General features: G+C 38.7%; 2 protein-coding genes across 9 annotated transcripts in view; one reads left to right on the top strand and one right to left on the bottom strand.

Moving 5' to 3' along the window:
* Positions 1–229: 229 nt before the first annotated feature.
* On the bottom strand, positions 230–7,219 carry LOC135312539 (arginine-hydroxylase NDUFAF5, mitochondrial-like). Of its 4 annotated transcripts, none has more exons than XM_064446757.1 (11): positions 7,081–7,209; positions 6,728–6,768; positions 6,394–6,457; positions 5,704–5,751; positions 5,498–5,601; positions 5,074–5,113; positions 3,082–3,279; positions 2,497–2,557; positions 1,157–1,240; positions 695–777; positions 230–569 (listed from the first exon to the last, which is right to left on the bottom strand). In XM_064446757.1, the coding sequence occupies exons 1-11, from the start codon at positions 7,138–7,140 to the stop codon at positions 483–485; spliced, it is 870 nt and encodes a 289-aa protein (XP_064302827.1). In that variant the 5' UTR covers positions 7,141–7,209; the 3' UTR covers positions 230–482. The 4 variants fall into 4 exon arrangements, with proteins under 4 accessions (XP_064302827.1, XP_064302825.1, XP_064302828.1 ...); XM_064446755.1 differs by having other exon boundaries at positions 6,871–7,209; XM_064446758.1 differs by lacking the exon at positions 6,394–6,457 and having other exon boundaries at positions 7,081–7,219.
* ESF1 (ESF1 nucleolar pre-rRNA processing protein homolog) overlaps positions 7,084–17,742 on the top strand; it is a 32,627-nt gene continuing 21,968 nt past the window's right edge. Inside the window, exons 1-8 of one of the 5 annotated variants that reach the window (XM_064446751.1) lie at positions 7,084–7,178; positions 7,914–8,610; positions 9,351–9,697; positions 10,488–10,601; positions 11,272–11,372; positions 12,556–12,708; positions 14,189–14,303; positions 15,274–15,412. In XM_064446751.1, the coding sequence (XP_064302821.1) occupies positions 7,914–8,610; positions 9,351–9,697; positions 10,488–10,601; positions 11,272–11,372; positions 12,556–12,708; positions 14,189–14,303; positions 15,274–15,412 (1,666 nt within the window). In that variant the 5' untranslated portion in view covers positions 7,084–7,178. Of the gene's footprint in view, positions 7,179–7,224; positions 7,387–7,913; positions 8,611–9,350; positions 9,698–10,487; positions 10,602–11,271; positions 11,373–12,555; positions 12,709–14,188; positions 14,304–15,273; positions 15,413–17,742 lie in introns of those variants that run through there. The other 4 variants (XM_064446750.1, XM_064446754.1, XM_064446753.1 and 1 more) reach the window with 4 other exon arrangements.

Genomic DNA, 17,742 nt, shown 5'->3' on the forward strand with positions numbered 1-17,742 from the left:
TTTTACCCATCATTTCCCACCCACAAAAACCATAATAATTTAGATCTGTGTATTTGCTGATATTTTCTCTTATAGGATTTTTATAAATACACTTGCCACCAAGTAGCAATTCTCTATTATGCTCTGCCATCCTTTAGGAATAATTAACAAATAATTCAGGGTGATATACACGTGAGACTTGCAAATCATACCTGGTGCAGTCTGTGATACAGAAATGCTGGAAGAGGTGTTACATTTGAGAAGAGTAATTTAATCAAAAGTTTGGAGAGCATGTATTCACTTAGAATATCACTCAAGTATTTCTCTAGAAACAAAAAATGAACACAATTGTACACAGCTGATGCCCAGCCAGTAAAAACACAAAAACCCTGCTGCGTGCAGATGATTATAATTTCAGAATGTTGTCACAAAATAAACACAAGACTATCTGCAAAGAGAAGTTTTATAGAAACTTCAAGACAACTATTATTTCTGATAAAGAACTATTTTTTTCCTCTTGAAAGGAGTACATCTATTTTTGCCAGATCTCCAAATGAAACTGTTGCAGAACCAATCTGGGCTGGTCTTGCCTAAGAAAAAGAAAGAAGGAAGAAAATTACATAGGGCTAATTTTAAGTTATTTTGTAAAAAGCTTTTAAAGCATCAGTAATTCAAAAAGTACCTCCGAAGAGAAAATAGTTCAGCTTCACATTACCTGTGATTCATGGAATTTCCAGCCAATCATGTAGTAGATCTGAAACGTGGCTGGTACTGAGCCATCGCTATTTCCATACATTTCTGTTGGGAATAGAGAGAAAAAAAAAAGGTACACAGAACATCAGTTCTAAGAAATATTTAGTTCTCAGAACATTAGAGCTAAGTACGACATATTCATCACAGTGACTCTTGGTGAAACATTGGGGACAATAAAAATACCTCATCCTGGTGCATCAACATAGTTCAAATCCTGTCATTATAATTGTTAAAAATATCTGTATGATAATAGTATTTTGTTCTATTCCAAAATGTTGTGGGTTGGGGTGTGTTTGGGTTTGGGTTTGTTGTTTTTTTTTCCCTGGTGTTTTTTTTTTTTTAAACACAGAAGTCAGAGAAAAAGACATAGAAAATATGTTCTTAAAGTAATTTCAGATTAACTCATTACCTCTCAAATACTTACCTCGGTATATTGCAGCAGCTGCCAACATGGTCTCTCGGTGTAGCAGAGGTTTTCTATTCCAAGAGCAATTACTCTCCCCCATACCTAAAAATACGTTTTAGCTTTAAGAAAAAGAAGATACAGCACATGCCATGAGTTAAGTGTCATGCACTAATGACAGCTTTTTACTAAACCAAAGCACAGAATCCTCTGAATCTCACTGGAAGAGAGAACGACATACCACAGATAATGTGGTGAGTTTCTTACCTACAAGAATCCAAGCCTTTTAATGCCAATGCTTTGCAATTTACAGTTTGTATCACTATGAATGATTTCAAAGTGTTACTTCTTCAGCCTGAGTCTTCAAACGTTTAGGTTTTCTAGTATAATTTATTTTAAGCACAAGTACAAAGTGTTTATTCAGGCACACCACTCATACATATTTTTGAGCAGACAAGCATCAAAATTACTATCCCAAGGGATTTTTAAGAAGAAATAAAACCACCACAATTCTGATCTCTTTAATCACTTACTGCGTCTGAATATTTCTGCAGATAATGGAAGTTTTATTTTCATTAAGGAATCACTCTAAACAACAGCAGCTGATCCAGAGCAAGATGCCCAGAACTGCTCTGTAAAAACTGACTGCATACAAATGACTACTTTACAACCCATGACAAATGCAGACAGAATACTAACTCAACTCTTAACCATCTCAACTGTTTTTTTGCGTTCCTCAGCAGACTCCAGTTTGAGGGTCTGTTTATTTTCATTCCAAAGCAGTTTCCTGATTGTCCTGATAATTAGGGTGGCTCACAGGAAAAGTTACTATGTGGGATATATGCTTCTGTCTCCCCTTCAGAGCTTTTCAGCAGCTTACACTGGACAGGCTCACAAAGAATGGGAATCCAAGGAAAGCAGAAAATTCATAGCAGCCCATGAATTAGCAAATCTTTGACTTCTGCCTCTCAACATAAGTCTGCTGACAGGCATAATCTCCTGACTCTTAACGAGAGAGGCGGGAAAAAGTAAATCTTCCAATAAGCTTTATTTATTTCTGTTTTTCAAGGAAGAAATTTTTTACCATGAGAGTGGTGAAACACCACCAGGTTGCCCAGAGAGGTTGTGGAGGCCCCACCCCTGGCAACATTCAGGGTCAGGCTGGAAGGAGCTCTGAGCAACCTGATCTAGTTGAAAATGTCCCTGCTCACTGCAGGTGGGGTTGGAATAGATGACCTTTAAAGGTCTCTTCCTACCTAAACCATTCTATGATTTGGAGTTAAGAAAAACACAGTGAAGCTCTTCCATGTCTGCATCACTGATACAGAAAACATTTGTGTTTCCATAAAGTATATACTTGCCTTGCAAGTCTTCCATAACCTCAAACAACCCTGGGTAGTTGACTTGAATTTCATCAGTATCCTGAAAGAATTGAGAAGCTCAGTTTTGGGGCATATAAAGCTAAACCTACGTAGCATTATGCTAGCCTTCAGAGCTGCTGATGGACCATTCATCTGCCACTTCTGTTCAAACTGCGTATTTCTCAGAAGAACATACTGTCTTAACATTTCTCAAAAGTTTTGTTCTGTAACCCAAATGCAATAAAATTTTAATTGAAATGCCATTATTTTCTTCTTGCTTTTAGAAGAAACAGCAGGAGCGTCTAAAGCTTTTTCAAGCAGGTCTAGCATACTCTGACATTTCTCCAGGAAGACCACCCAAATTCTGCTGGGCCACCAGCCAGAGATACACTTCAGTTGGTTTCATTAATCACAGTGAAGCCAAGAACAGAGGCAGTCGAGGCTATTTCAGAAACTCATTTAGCAAGGTGCATGACAGAAGGAAGCACTACATTACCAATGCATTCATAAATAGTATTGCTTTATATACCAGCAGCTCTGATGTTCTGGATTGCTCTGTCTAATTGTTCCCTTATTTATAATTACCACAGTCAGGGTGTTAAAGCCAGCTCTCGACAGCAGATGTCCCAGATCAGAGACAGCGGTGAATGGTGATACGTGAGGAGAAAATCCCCCTTCCCTCTCCAATTCTGCTAGCTGCAGAGAGCAGCGAAGCTCATACAGAGTGTCCCCCCCAAACATTGCACCAATGAATACTCCATCTGGCTTAAGAACTTGGTGAATCTACAACACAGGAAAAAAAAAAGTTTTTTGTTATTAAGCCTATGTAACTAAGAAGTTCTTAGGAATTTTTTTTTTTATGAACTTAAAAGCAATCGTGTTATAATACTTGTAACCGGTTTTTAATATTGACTGTATTGCACAAGGCAAGCTGTGCTCAAGCTTTTGGTAACACTGCAAGATAAACAATCTGTCTGAAGAGAGACTAATTGTTCCTAAGAAAGAGGGAATCTCCAGAAATTACACTTAAGAGTCAGAAAACACAAAACACGCTGTGCAAATCTAGGGTAAAACTATTTTCAGTGGGATTCTCCTAAAACAGTATCCTTAAGTACCCTTAATTCATTTGCTTCTGAGAATAAGGTAGATTAAAACAGCTTCTTCTTACCTTTAGGTTCTCAGATGAGGGCAGCAAAAATACTTTTTAACGGCTTGCTCTAAGATAAATGGAGGCCTTAATTTCTAAATAGCAATCTTTGCACTTCTGAATGCACAACAGAGTAATGCTATTCTTATTACGTCTATTCCTACTTATTTTTAACTAGCCAGAAGAGCAACATCATGACTCAAACGTCAAGGTTGACAAGCTGCTTTCTTGCCTAGGTAAGCCCTAGCCCCCTTTCTACTGAGGAGACCGACAAGCGCTCATACTTTCTTTTTTCCTTACAAATTGGCAATGATCCCTGGTTTAGATGGCCTGATTATGTAATATGGCTCTTCTGGATAACAAGACAATAAAATATTTTTGTTTCAAACAAAAAAATGTTTGAAGCTTTTGAACTGTTTTCTAATTCAGTATTAACCAAGCTACCTTTTCTATGGTAATAAGGAAGCCTTTAATCGACAGGTAAAAAATTTAAACGGTTGAAGGCAGTTTCCATTAGTTAAAGCCAGTGGTCCCAAAGTAGGAAATGAGCATTTGCGATGAAAGTTAGCTAAGAACCCCAGTTCTCTCCCGTTTGTGGGACATTATAATGTGTCAGTTCTTTTTACTGTGGAGGTAAAATTATTTGACACTCCACAGAACACTTAGATTCCAGACAAAATTGTATGTGTCTTTCCAATCTTTTTTTTTTTTTTTTAAAGGACTGAAAGCATTCCGATTTCTGTTTTTATTATTTCCATAACAGCAGGGTATTCGTACCAACAGGTGATAAAATAGTATGCTAATGACTGAGCAATTTGAAATAAATACAAAAACCCACAAACTGGTTAAAATATTCCTTGCTCTTGCTCCTAAGTCAGCTGACTTTAAAAAGTTTTCACCTGCAGGAAGGAGCCAAAATCATCCACAATCAGTTTTTTTCAGTAACAGTTTCAATTTTCTGTCCTAAACAAGTATTTGCTTCATTTAAAAACCAAAAAGCCAATATCCGATTAGAGTTGTATTTCAAAATAGATAGCTGAGACACAAAAATAATACAAGTTCCATAAACCAGTCCTGGAGAAGTTAGATTTAGAAAACTTTTGTACTAGAAGTTATAAGAACTAACACACAATAAAATCAATAGCATTGCCTCAGTTCACATTAGTTACCACGATCTCACCTGTTGAGACTATAAAATATTACACAAGCATGTTGTTCCAGTTTTTTTTATTCCAAATTTACTTGAGACAGTAAATTAGTAGAAATATCAACTGATGCTCCTCAAACTGCCAAAAACACTGCAAAAAATACTTTTGCGCAACATGAAGTATTCCTGTGCCTCTTATTTAAAGAGGATCTGGAAATACAGAGTACTCTGAATGCAAGTAATGGCAGGTGTTGATTTTTAACATTAAAAAATGTTTTCTTACCTCTCTAAAAGCTCTGGGAAGGTCATTCACCCAATGTAAACTGAAATAACAGAAGCACACATTTTTATAATTGCCTATTAAATAAAATTCAGGGAATGCAAACAATAGTTACATTATCTAAGTATGTTTCAGAAGCCAAAGCAACAAACTAGTTTCTCAAACTGCAAAAGTTCTGAAATGCCTGCCTAAATAAATGCTAAATTAAAATTAAAGTTCATACAAATAGCTTTTTTTGCCCCCTCTTTTTTTGACTGGGAAGATGCAAGTCCTGGAGACTAGTTTGTTATGTACACTCAAATATGCAAGTGCATTTCTTACTGCTGCTTAATGGACTCTCTATCTTTCTCCTTTTTTTTTCCTTAAAGTTACATTAGAACATTATTTAACATCTTTAATCTAAAAGTAATATGTGATTAACACATACCTTAAGCTGCTAACAACAAGATCAAACGTATCTTCTTTGAAAGGAAGGAATTCCTCATCAGCTACAACACTGACAGTAGGGATTTCAGATTCTACAGCATTTTTCTAACATTGGGTTAGAAGAAAAACAACATCAGAAACTCACTTCTTCTTTTGCTTTCCTGTATTATGGAATTAAAGTGCATCAGCATTCAGAAAGCTACTTACTAAAGCATTCTCTGCAGTATCAACCTGAATAAGTTTTTCAATGGTTTCCTGAAATAAAATTTTAAAAATCTATCAAATATTTAAGTTGTTTTACAAGTTGACGTTCGTAATTTCTTTCTGGAGTGCTTACACATATTGATAACGTGTTGGAAGGAATCTTTTTAACACGTGATAAAACTTCACATAAAGCAGAAAGCATTTTTCTCCCCGACATAATACTTCATAGCTGGTCCCACGAAAAACAGCTGAGGTAAAAGTAGTAACAGAAAACACATTCTTCATTTTTAGGTGTAAGTTCAGTCAGGTATAAACCATGGATTCAATGAAGTACCTTTACTTATGGCACAGTTCACAAAGAATAAACAAACTGTTCAGCATTTAGGAGTCTCCATAATCATACTTCTCTTTAACAATTAAGTGTGTCCAACAAAGACTGATAGTAAAACAAGACTAAAAGGTCATATAATAGATAGCTTCCCTTGCACTACTGTCTGTCTAGTCTTCAGTGATACTAGAGTAACCACATCTCCACATGTACCTTCGGACTGTAACTGCAGACACGAAATAAAAAAAAAAAAAAAGGAGTTACCTCATCAAGATTCAGAGGTTTAAGTTACAGCAGAGCCCTATTTGAAAACGGGAATAAATACATACTTATTTTAAGGACGTTGAAGTATGAAGAAACAGTACCTTAGTTAAATGTTGAGCTATGTAACCTCTTCCAGAGCCAACATCCAAAGCAAGAGGAAATGTTCTAAAGGATAAGTTTAGCAACATAAAACATAGCCAAGATTCAAGCTATTTCAATTTTTAGAGTCCGTGAAGTTTTGTCTGCTCGTTTCCGAACCAAACACCTGAGCACCCTCCCGTGGTTACCGCTATGGGGAAGCGCGGAGGACGGGGCTCACAAGCCCCGGGTCAGGTCGTCCGGGCGCGGCCCCGCCGCTGCAGAGGGGTGTGCGTGGTGGGGTGTGCGTGGTGGGCTGTGGGGCGCTGCCCCGCTCCCCCCCGCGGTGAGGCTCACCTGGTGATGTCGAACACCCTGTCCACTATCCTGCCACCGACCTGGGGAGTGGAGGGGAAAGCCGGCCGGTCAGTGTCGCGGGGCATCACCCACGCCCCCGGCAGTCCCCCCCGCTCCACGCCCGGCTGAGGGGCCGTCCCCACCTCCTCCCGCAGGTACTCGCACTTAGCGGGCTCGGCCTGCAGCGCCGCCCAGTTCTTCTGCTTCCGCTTCAGCCGCCGGTCGAAGGGGCTCAGTGCGCCAGAACCCGAGGAAGGGCCGGCGGAAGGCGAAGCAGCGGCGGCGGCGGATCCCGCTGACAGCGCCCAGAGCCAGCGGCACCACCCGCCCCAACCCCACCACCATCGCCGTACCCCCCTCAGGAGGGGGTGGCCTCTCAGGGATCGCGCCCCAACTACCGCCGCCGCACTCATGGCCTTCGGCGCATGCGCGGAAACACCCCAGCCGCCAGGTTCGCCCTTCCCCACCAATGCGCATGCGCCACCAGCCTTCCGCCGGTTGCTTCGTGTGATTGGTTGGAGGGGGAGGGAGTTCGTCCTTCCGGTGCGCGGTGGATTGTGGTTGTGGGTGTCCGCGTGAGGGAGTGCGCCCGGGTGTGAAGGGGAGACGGAGACTGTTAGAGGGTCGTTAATGGTTGGTAGGCTCAGGCGGGCCGGACGGTGCGAGTGGGGGTCCTCGCTGGGGTGTCTCTGTGGGATCCGGCCTGTCGGTGAGGCTGGGGAGGGAGCCGCGCCGTGAGCCCAGGCACTGCCGGTGGCTCCGGGCTGAGCTCAGCTCGTCGAAACACTCGCGGGCTTGGTGGCTTCGGCCCGAACTGGCGCTTTAAAACGTGGGATTCCCTCCCCCTGCAGGAAGTATAAGCCTGAGGGCTGGCTGACAGGGAAACTGTGAGGTCGCGTTCGGGACTCCGAGGGGATCATTTAAGGGTGTCTCTGCAGCCGGTACGGCCTCTATAGCTGTATATCTGCTACAAGAGGAAGCCAAGATGTGTGGTCAGGGCTGCGGTAGTTACAGGATTATTTGTGTCTCATTTAAGTTGCCATATGTGCTTTTTGGAAAGAACTTTTTAGGTTAGGTTGGAAATCTACCTTTGCTTAATTCTTCAAATTTTGTCAGTTATGTACCTACAGCTGTGTTAATGAGTTTTTTTAATCAGATGCATCTTGGGTTTTTTCCCATGTTGTAGATGTCCAAGTCTTCACCAGCATCGAAAATGTCATCCCAAGAGGAAATACTGAGCGATGGGCGGTTTAGCTGTGTTACTAGGGATCCCAGATTTTGGGAGATGCCTGAAAAAAAATGTAAAATCAAGATTGACAAGCGGTTCCGAGCTATGTTTCATGACAAGAAGTTTAAGCTGAAATATACAGTGGATAAAAGAGGTCGCCCTGTTAACTTCAATTCCACAGAGAACCTCAGGAAATTTTACGCCCTGTCAGAGTCTGACTCTGATCATTCAGAAGATGATAGTAAAGAACGTACTGAAAAGAAAAAAAAGGAAAAAAAAGCTAAACCTAAAGGAGAAGCAGATTCTGCAAAACTACTTGCCCATGGTGTCCCTAGGAAGGAGAGCAAAACCAGTAAACAAGGGGTGGACCAAACACATGAAGCAGTGGCAAAACTAGGTGACCTGCAAAACGAAGGACAAAAAACTACATCTAAATCAAACTTGAAAGAGGACTCTAAGAAAACTGCAACAGAAATTGATTGCTCTCGGGGAAACCAGGGCCTCTTACCCAAAGGGGAAAGCAAGCAAAGAGATGTGTCAGGAGGAAGATCAAGTTCAGTTCAAAACAAGCAAAAGTCTTCACAACCAAGTGGTGCTAAGTCAGTTAAAGCTTCCAGGAGGGACCATTCCCTAGGAGGAAAAATAAAAGAATCAGGTTAGTTGTTCAAATAACAAGTAGAATTTGGCTGTGTTTGCTTGGATGTTGTTGCTTCTGTTTTATCTGTGGAAGGTCTTTCACAAGATCAGTCATAAAATAGCTGACTGACTCCGATTCGGTGTTGCTGAAGAGTCAGAGTTGGTCAGCTATTTATAGAATCAGTGCTGATTCTTCAGTAAGACTCTGAACATCTGTGTCCTTTTAATTGCAGGAGCTGAAATTGTTGGTTAGGGTGGTTAAAAGAGTAAAATACAGTGTATTAATTATGTATCAAACTAGGTATAAAATAGAAGATCTGATACCACAAAGGCTTCAGCATGTCAACACTTGTTGACTGAAAGCATCAGGATGGCAGCACCAAGCCATTAGTGTAAGAGGCTTTAGAGAGAATAGGTGACTGGAAGAAAAAACTTTCCTTATATCCCTTGTGCATGCATGTAGCCTACATTATTGAAGTCTCTTTTCTACCTGTTGATCCTATACATATAAATAAAATAACAGTATAATATTTTCTCAGTGTTTGAGACTGATAATACAATTGTGGGCCTAAAGAGCAACAGATTAGACAAGAGCTGAAGAGCTGATACCAATACTTTGTTGTTTGCACTTCCCTGATGTGATTTGTTCCTGTGTTGTTATGCACTTCAGGGGTTCTGTAAGTCTGAGGGTTTTTCCTCTTTGTAAAGGATCATATGTAATTACAGCATAGAAATAGATAACTGATGTTTGTCTTTCAGTGACTGTATGTACAGACTGTCGTGATCCACGTGACATCAGTAAAAGCCAATTAGAGGAAGAAATTTCTGCAAGTGATGATTTTGAGTGTGCAGAATCAGAAGAGGAGCCAGAAGTTGACAGGGAAACAAGCCAGGATGAGAAGCCAGAAGATGATGGGGAAACAAGCAAAGAAGATAGTGATTCAGAAGATGAAGTCAGTGATAGTGGGCCTGATCTAGCTAGAGGCATAGGGAACATTGAAACGAGCTCAGATGATGACGAGGATTTAAATGAAGTATTTCCAAAGGAGCCAGAGATAGAGCATTCATGGCGTGAGCTAGATAAAGATGCCCCTCGTGCAGATGAGGTAACAATACTTCTGCATGCGAAAAGTTGCTACTTGCCAAACTCAGAAATGTACGCTGTTATCAGTTCATTATAGACCTTCATCTCTGACATGTTTTTTGAAAGTATTTTTTGTAAAGGTTTTTCAGGTTACAGAATGCAGGTGATGATGAAATCGGCTGAGAAGGGAGACTTGCAGCTTTCTAGTGTCTCCCTTTCCCTCTAAGCAGAGGCTTACCTGTAGGTAGATAAACTATTTATAAGCAAAAGACCAAACAGAATTGAGCTTTTCAGAAATTCCAGAGTTTAAATAGTACTGCTTTTGTTCACTACTGGTTTTTTTTTCACTTTTTTAAAATCTAATTTTTTAGCTTGTGCTTTCAAAAATCAAGAAATCAGTGAAGCAGGACTTTAAAACCGAGCACAATTTGAGTATAAGAAATGACAGTACCCTAGTGCTGTTACAGTACTGTGATACTAGTTGCTATTGTGACTAACCATATGATGATGACAAAATCCTAAGCGCCAGTGTTGCAACTGCAGTCCTAAATCTGTGATTGGCGCAGTCTATTCTGCGGTGCTTCGCTACTTATGTCTTTTTTATCTGCTCTGGTGATTGCTGCTTCTGACCTTTGCTAGTTTAAGTGATACTGTCTTAACTCTGGAGGAAAATGCTTCTTTTATTTGTTCACTAGTTTGTTGCTGACTTCGATTTTTACCACGGATAGCTGCTAGAGAATCGTGTGTTCCCTGTAGCAGACAGGAAGTAAACCTATGAACTTTCTGTCCTTTTTTTCCCCCTCTCTGTTCAGATTACAAGTAGATTGGCAGTTTGTAATACGGACTGGGATAGGTTGAAGGCTAAGGATTTGCTGGCTCTATTTAATTCTTTCACACCCAAAGGAGGAACGATATTTTCTGTTAAGGTAAGACCTGATTTCTAAAAGGAGTTTTGGCTTTTATTGTATTAAAAAAAAAAAAACCTCCAAAAAAAGAACAACGTAAGATGGTTCTGTGGAGAACTAAAGGAGATATTAACATGATAAACGAGAAACTGTGTTGAAATTTAACTTGCTGTGTTAGAAATAAACATGTGCTGCTTTTAAGCAAAAGGCATGTATCTGGTAGAGTTAGACCCTGAAGCTGTTAACCTTTTGTGTTTGTGAGCTTGGCTCTAAGTGCTGTTTTTCTGAGACTAATAGTGAAGTTCTAAGGCTTAGTAGGCTGAGACTAGTTTAACTCTCAGTGGTCTTTATGGTACATAACCCAACCCCTTAAATCTGGCTATTTCTAAATGCCTTCCAACCCCTTTTACAATTGCACAACACTTCTTGTTTTTCAGCACTTTTGAGTTATTAATAAACTGGTTGAATTCTGATGAGTTAAGCTGTATTTTTCCATTTTTAGTGTCTGCCTCCAGCCTTCTGAGAAATGTTAGTCAAATACCCCTTCCTACATAAAAAAAACCCCATAAAAATCTAAAAGGCCTGATGAGGTATTTTTTTCTTACTGTCTTAACTGTATTTATTCTTTCTGTCTTGGCGTATGTGATGCCGCTACAGTTAAAAATGTACTTTTGTGTTGTTGTACTTGTAGATTTATCCTTCAGAGTTTGGAAAAGAGAGATTAAAAGAGGAAGAACAAAAAGGACCTGTAGAACTATTTGACCTTCCAGAGAATACCACAGAGAACGACGGGTATTAACTTTATCTTCACATGAGAGCTATAATATGTCTAATTCTCAGTGAAAATCCTGATCGACTCCTGTTCCCAAAAGCTCATGTGTGGAAGCCTCCTCTGGATGCCTTAAATTTATAGCTTTTTCCAGGGATATTTTATAACTGGCCCTGGTTCATTGTCAATGCATTGAGTAAATACATTATGATGAAACTTGAGAAGATTTGCTTGTTGATGAGTTCAAAATTTTTATTATGTAGCTCATAGGAATAATAAATGGAACAAATATGTGGAGAGTTTAACATAGCATTTCTCCTCTACAAATTGCCATTTGTTTGTTGCTTACTGTCAAAATTTTTTATCTGCATGATCAACAGAGACTTTAACTTAGGCCAAAAATTCCCAGACTGAGATTTCTTGAATGCCACCAGCAGCAGCCCTGGCTTACTAGGCTGATCTCATCAGGCCTACCATTGTCCAGGCTTCTTAAGGCATGTCTTCTTTTTTTTTTTTTTCCTTTTGTTCTGCTTGAAAGTCTTGTCTGTATGGAGCCTGAGAGGTTTTGCTTTTATATTTTTCCAGATTTTCCAGATGTTTGGCAGCCTGGCTGGGGACACTTTTGTATAATACATCCTGCTGGACTGCCCTATATTTGGAAAACCTGGATAGTTTTAAAATAAGTGCAGATCCCTTTGAAGAAAGTCTCCAGTGCATCAGGGAAGCGTATGATGAACTTACAATGCGTTCTGAAGTCATCTTCACTGTGTGCATCAAGGTGCACCCTGAAGCGTTAGATTTATTGCTCAGTGGGCTCTGGAGCGTCTTGAATATGTGTATTGTAAGTGTATAATGTAGCAAACAACTTGATAGGAACAATTAAGTGCTACTTTCTGTGACCTGCACAGAAGGATACTGAGACGCTGCTCTGTGCCCTGCGCAGGGACTCTAACCTTACAATGCCTGTGGGAAGCAGTCTCAGATGCAGAAAGTGTACACTTAATAAACTGTGTAAGTTAGTCTTTTTACTTGAGTAAAAGTGAATAAATACTGGTGGAACTTCATGCTGTTTAACATCTGATCTTATTGTAAGATTAGGAGAGTGTTTGAATGGTGCATATTTTTAATGAATCAAATTAAAATACTTTGCAAATGAAAAGTTGTTAGAGCCAGCTCACTTGTTCATGCTGTTTTCCACTTTTGCAGGCTTTATAGGGAAAAACTGCGGGAGTATCAATTCAAGCGACTGAAATACTTCTATGCAGTTGTAGAATGTGATTCTCCTGAAACAGCCAATAAAATTTATGAGGAATGCGATGGACTAGAATTTGAAAGTAGCTGTTCTTTTATAGACCTGAGGTAACTCCAGTGGTGACTTTTTCACATGTTGGGCTGGGGAGGGAAGGGAAAATTAAAGCCAATATAAAAATATTTGGAGTAAACTATACTGTCTTTATTTTGTAATCAAAATGAGATATATAAATAAACTAGGCATCCAGTGAGTTGTTAGGTTTCCCTTTAATTCTTCTTTCCTTGTTTTTGAGCATTTTTACTGGAATATGGAAAGTTAGAGAGGATTTCTTCATCAATTATTCTCAGAGAAGTCAGGTAAAATGTTCTGGTTGCATCTTCAACCTTTTGGTACAATTAAGTAAAGTGGTAGGATTTAGAAAACAAAACAACATACTGCTGCTTTTTTTTCCCCTTTTCTTTTCCTTTTCTTTCCCAAAGGGTCCAGAAGTGGCTCTTTCTCAGGATTGCTCACCACAGGGCAAGAATATTGCGGCGGTTGTCATGAACCAGCAATAGATTACTGTGCTAGCCCCTATGAATGAGCTGGAAGCTCTAATATTTCAAAAGTTACATTTGGGAAAGAAAGAATTTTAAATTATAGTTGAGCTTTATTGCTTGTATTTCCTTTTATTAGAAAAAAAGCCTTATCGTCTGAGCAGAAGTTACTAAATCATAATAAATTTTGGCAGAAGTTGGTCTTGTCTGCTGGGGCCTGTGTTATGGGCACTCTTGGAAGTCAGTGAAAGATAAGTTTTTTTGCTTTGAATTACTTTCTAGAGGAACTTAGTTCATTTGCTTTGAACCATTTTGGAGATGATGATCTCTGCCAAATGAACACGTAACTTTTCATGCTTTTAAATATGGAAAGGTAATGGTTTGCTCTTTAAAATTCTTCAGTGCTTTTCCTAATCTTCTACTTTAAAATAGAACAATGTTGAATAGTATTCATCGGATTACATTTGCAATGATTAAAAAAAAAAAAAAGAAAAAAGAAAGTGTAACTTCTGATGTAGTATATAACGGGTTGGGTTTTTAAATCTAGCTTCTTCCATTGTTACACATGACTTTCGGCCTTTTAACATTTTTTCCCTACTAATTGTAATGTTAAAGATGTCCCAGGCTTTCCTAAAATGTTTTGAATTTTTTTATTTATCTGTTTTCAAATTCTATTTTATCCACTTTTTTTCTTTTGAATTTATAATATTAAGCTTTCTGAAAAGATGATACTTAAACAAAACCACCCAAAACCCCACCCCTGACCCTGCTAATACCAGACTGAAAGATGTTTAGTTTACTTTCCAACATGGTGTTGTTGGTGTCAGAACATGGTGTCAGAAACATGTGGAATAGCTGTGCAGATGCCAGACTAGTTAATCTTACGTGTAGAGTACCTGTCCATTTCTTTTGTCTCCTTTTCAGCTTAGCAACATTTTATTGTAGCAAGTTGTTTTGTGCTGATGTACCATACTCATGAAAAGTTTAAACTGTTTATATTATGAAATTTCCCAGTGTATTTGAATAATACCATGTTTTATTTGCCTTTAAGATTTATTCCAGATAATGTTACATTTGACGATAAGCCAGAAGACATAGCCTCAGAAGTGAATGTAGCTGTATATAAGCCAAAGTACTTCACATCTGCTGCTATGGGAACATCAAAGGTATCTTACAGTGTTTTTTGAATTTCTTTAATTTTATTGTCAGCTGATAAAGTATTTAAGTAGTGGCAAAAAGATTCCTGATTATCCATTCCAAAACAGAGACATCAAATGTGTTAGAAGATGTAAGCATGTTACACAGCCACAAGTTGAAACCACATAAATAAGCTTGAGTTTTGGATTTTAGAAGAGAGTCAGCTTCTTTGTTACAAATTAAATACTATGGTTTGACCTCATTATACCTCTATAACAAGTTGCACGTGGCAAATTACTTTGTTACTCACAATTAAATCTTCTAATTTGCCTGAAATGGGTATTTTATGTGTAGCTCAGCAAGAGACTTTTTGACGGCAGTGCCAGGTTGAAACAGTTACTTCCCCGCTTTGTAGCTATTCATGCCTACTCTGTCTTATGTGACGGCCAAAACTTCCATCTGGCTGTTTAGTGGATCAGATTGGAGAAATGATTAGTTGAGCCAGCAGAAATTACGTGTTCTCATTTTTCAGTCAGATCTGTTTCACCTTCCAGTTAAGGGTGCAGCTGTGCAAACGCTTTCATTGTCCCCTTCACAATCCATGCGTGATTCCAGGAATGAGTTGCTGCTGGAAGAGGAAAGGAAGGGAGTTGGTGGCAGCTTCAACACCAGTACGTGCTGCCACAAAGGAAATTTGGCTCACAGAGATCTTGTGTTGTGTGATGGGCTGTTACAGAACCCTTCAATGCATGAGGAGACTTATTCATCCTTTCACATAGTTAAAACTCCCTGAAACTCCTTGTAGAACAAATTCCAAAAGGTTGTAATTAAATCTGTTTTAGTAAATGGTTGTTACAGCTAATTGCTGTAGAGAACATTAGTAACACTTTTACATTGCTTCTTAAAAAGGAGATATCAAATAATTTTCCCTAAAAAGACAGAGTTGCAATGTTTAGTTTTAGTGTTTCAGCTTCTACAAGTGGCATTCTTATTTTTAAGGTAGATATCACATGGGATGAGACAGATCACGAGCGAGTAACGTCACTTAGCAGAACTTTTAAAAAAGGGGAACTTCTTGACATGGATTTTCAAGCTTATTTGGCTTCGTCTAGTGAAGAAGAGGAAGAAGAGCAACAAGGTACCTAAACTAATAAATGTTGTCCACAAAGTCATTAGCTGTAGTATTTTGAACACAAGTTAGCTAAAGATGTATCATTTACATATTGGAAAGTGCTTTGAATGTCATCTTTTACAGGGACAATATTATGCTCATTGTATAAATGCTGTGGTCAAGTTCTACTATGAAAATAACCTACCTTTCCCTCCCAGCTAAACGTCTCCAAAAGTGGCATATACCTACTTTCTGTTTGTATGACCTAAAGGTGGATGGAAGTTGGTGCTGAGCACATTCAGGTGTTTTTGTTTTTTCAATGAGGAAATAAATGGATTGATGACAGAATGTTGACAGATGCTAAAAACTTTTTTGAAAAGATAAGTTAGGCATGCTAACATGGAAGCTGTAGATTAATCAAGTAGCAAGACTGCAAATTGTCTAAATCATGGCATGTTTTCTTTGTTGCTGATACGATAAATCCATTAAAAGAAAAGAATTATTTATGTAGAGAATGTGGTCACTCTTCTGTTCATTCAGTGCAGAATGAAGATCTATTGCCTTTCTGTGAAGTCTGAGTAACATTGATTGACAATTATGAAATGGTAGGTCATTAGGAGTTACCTTAATGTTTGAGCCCCTGAATAGCTGCTTTCTGAATAGGAGCTTGCACCTTTTGAGTATAAAAATTTTCATCTCCCCCTCTCCCTTCCCCTCCCCGCTTTTAGTCAGGGTACCTTAACATTTCTTTGTCAAGTCTGGCAATGCCTACTTTAATCTCTTAATTTCTGAGATAAAATTATTTTCAATAGAACTAGAGGTGCTTCCTTTTCAGAGGAAAAGTCCTAGTTTGAAAAGTGAACGGGTTAATGTCTAAATGAATTGGGTGTAATACTTTTTGTGGAAATCTATTTATAGGTTAATACAGTGTTTTGTCCTCTTCATGGTGCTCTATACACATAGTAAAATCTCAGCAGGGCAAGGAGATACTGAAGAAGCTGCCCTGAGACTGTGCTTGTTGGGATGGCCTAGGCAGGGTGTTGAATGAACTCCAGACCTTAGAAGGTCCTGAAAGAGTTGTAGGTTATACAGAGCTTTCTCACTCCAGCAGTAGCTGCTCTTGGGTAACATGGGGAGTGCAAATGGCCATGGATAGAAGCTCTGCTGTGGGCCTTCTGGTACTCCTAAGCTATAGATCTTATATAGTGAGGGGAAAGGTAAGCAGCAGAACGTATTCAAGGGAACTTTAGAGTAACATCTTTCAAATGCTTTTTGCTTCACATAACTTCTTAAGAATATAAAGAGAACGTTATTTAACTTTGGAAGGTACGTAGATCTTCTGCGTATGGTCGACCAACGTGTGACTTTCTGAATTACTTGCTTGTTTTCGCTCTAAAATACAGTCTGCAGTTGATTAATAATATCTAGCCTAAATTACAAGGCAAAGAAAATGTCATTAAGCCTTAATCAGGTCTTTCAAACAGATGTTAAAATTGATTTATACTGCATTAAAGCAGGTTGTTGCAATCAGAGATGAGTTTGGAGTGTGCAAAAGAACATTACAGATTTTTCTGGTTATAGAGTTGGGAAATCTTCTGGCAGCAAACTCAGCTTGGAAATATATTTGCAGAGTTAATGTCCATTTGTTTCTCATCTTACATAAAAACACACTTATAAAGTGCACCTCCGTATTTTTCGTTTCTCTAGTAATGCTTACTAAAGTATCTAAATGGGAGCAGTAGATGCAGGGGAGAGCATTTCCATCTTCTTATTATGTACAAGACTACTGCTGTGTTAAAGAACAGCATCTGTAATAGGGTGGTGATGAAAGCAAATATCTATAAATGAACAAGAGTTCAGAAATTTTAAAAAGTAAACTTCCGTTGCTGGGAAGGAAAAGAAATGGACCTTAAGTAATCTTATCACACTAATAAATTTTAACCTGGAAATGTCTAGACTCTAATGATGTTTTGAAAAGTAAGTTATTAATAGAGGAATTATGTTGCCATGTCTTTAATGTGTTCCTGACCTTTTAGCCATTCAGTTATGTGATACAAAACAGGATTCCATCCAACAGGGTCCCATCCAGCAGGGTTATGTGGCATTATGTACAAATGAGAAAAATCAAGGCCAGCTCCTTGAGTGGAAATGTAGGAGTGTGACAAAAAGGGAAAAAATGTCCTGCACTTTTATTAGTTTTTTTTTAACTTACTAAAATGTTTTATTTATAAACAATCTTTTGTTGGCTTGTTCTAATCTGGTTTTTATTGAATTTTTCAATTTAAAATATGTGCGTCATGAATGTTAGTGTTACTGTTATACAACAGTTTTGTAATGTCAAGTATTTCAGTGACCTG

Source organism: Phalacrocorax carbo, chromosome 3, assembly GCF_963921805.1.
Source record: "Phalacrocorax carbo chromosome 3, bPhaCar2.1, whole genome shotgun sequence".
NCBI classification, from domain to species: Eukaryota; Metazoa; Chordata; class Aves; order Suliformes; family Phalacrocoracidae; genus Phalacrocorax; species Phalacrocorax carbo.

Excerpts from the sequence above, each read along its gene's own strand:
- LOC135312539 (XM_064446755.1), bottom strand. The coding sequence starts at position 7,140 with ATGAGTGCGGCGGCGGTAGTTGGGGCGCGATCCCTGAGAGGCCACCCC. Across the intron at positions 6,458-6,727 it reads AGGGTGTTCGACATCACCAG|AACATTTCCTCTTGCTTTGG; the intron begins GTGAGCCTCACC and ends CTTATCCTTTAG. Across the intron at positions 5,114-5,497 it reads CTTGTTGTTAGCAGCTTAAG|TTTACATTGGGTGAATGACC; the intron begins GTATGTGTTAAT and ends CTGTTATTTCAG.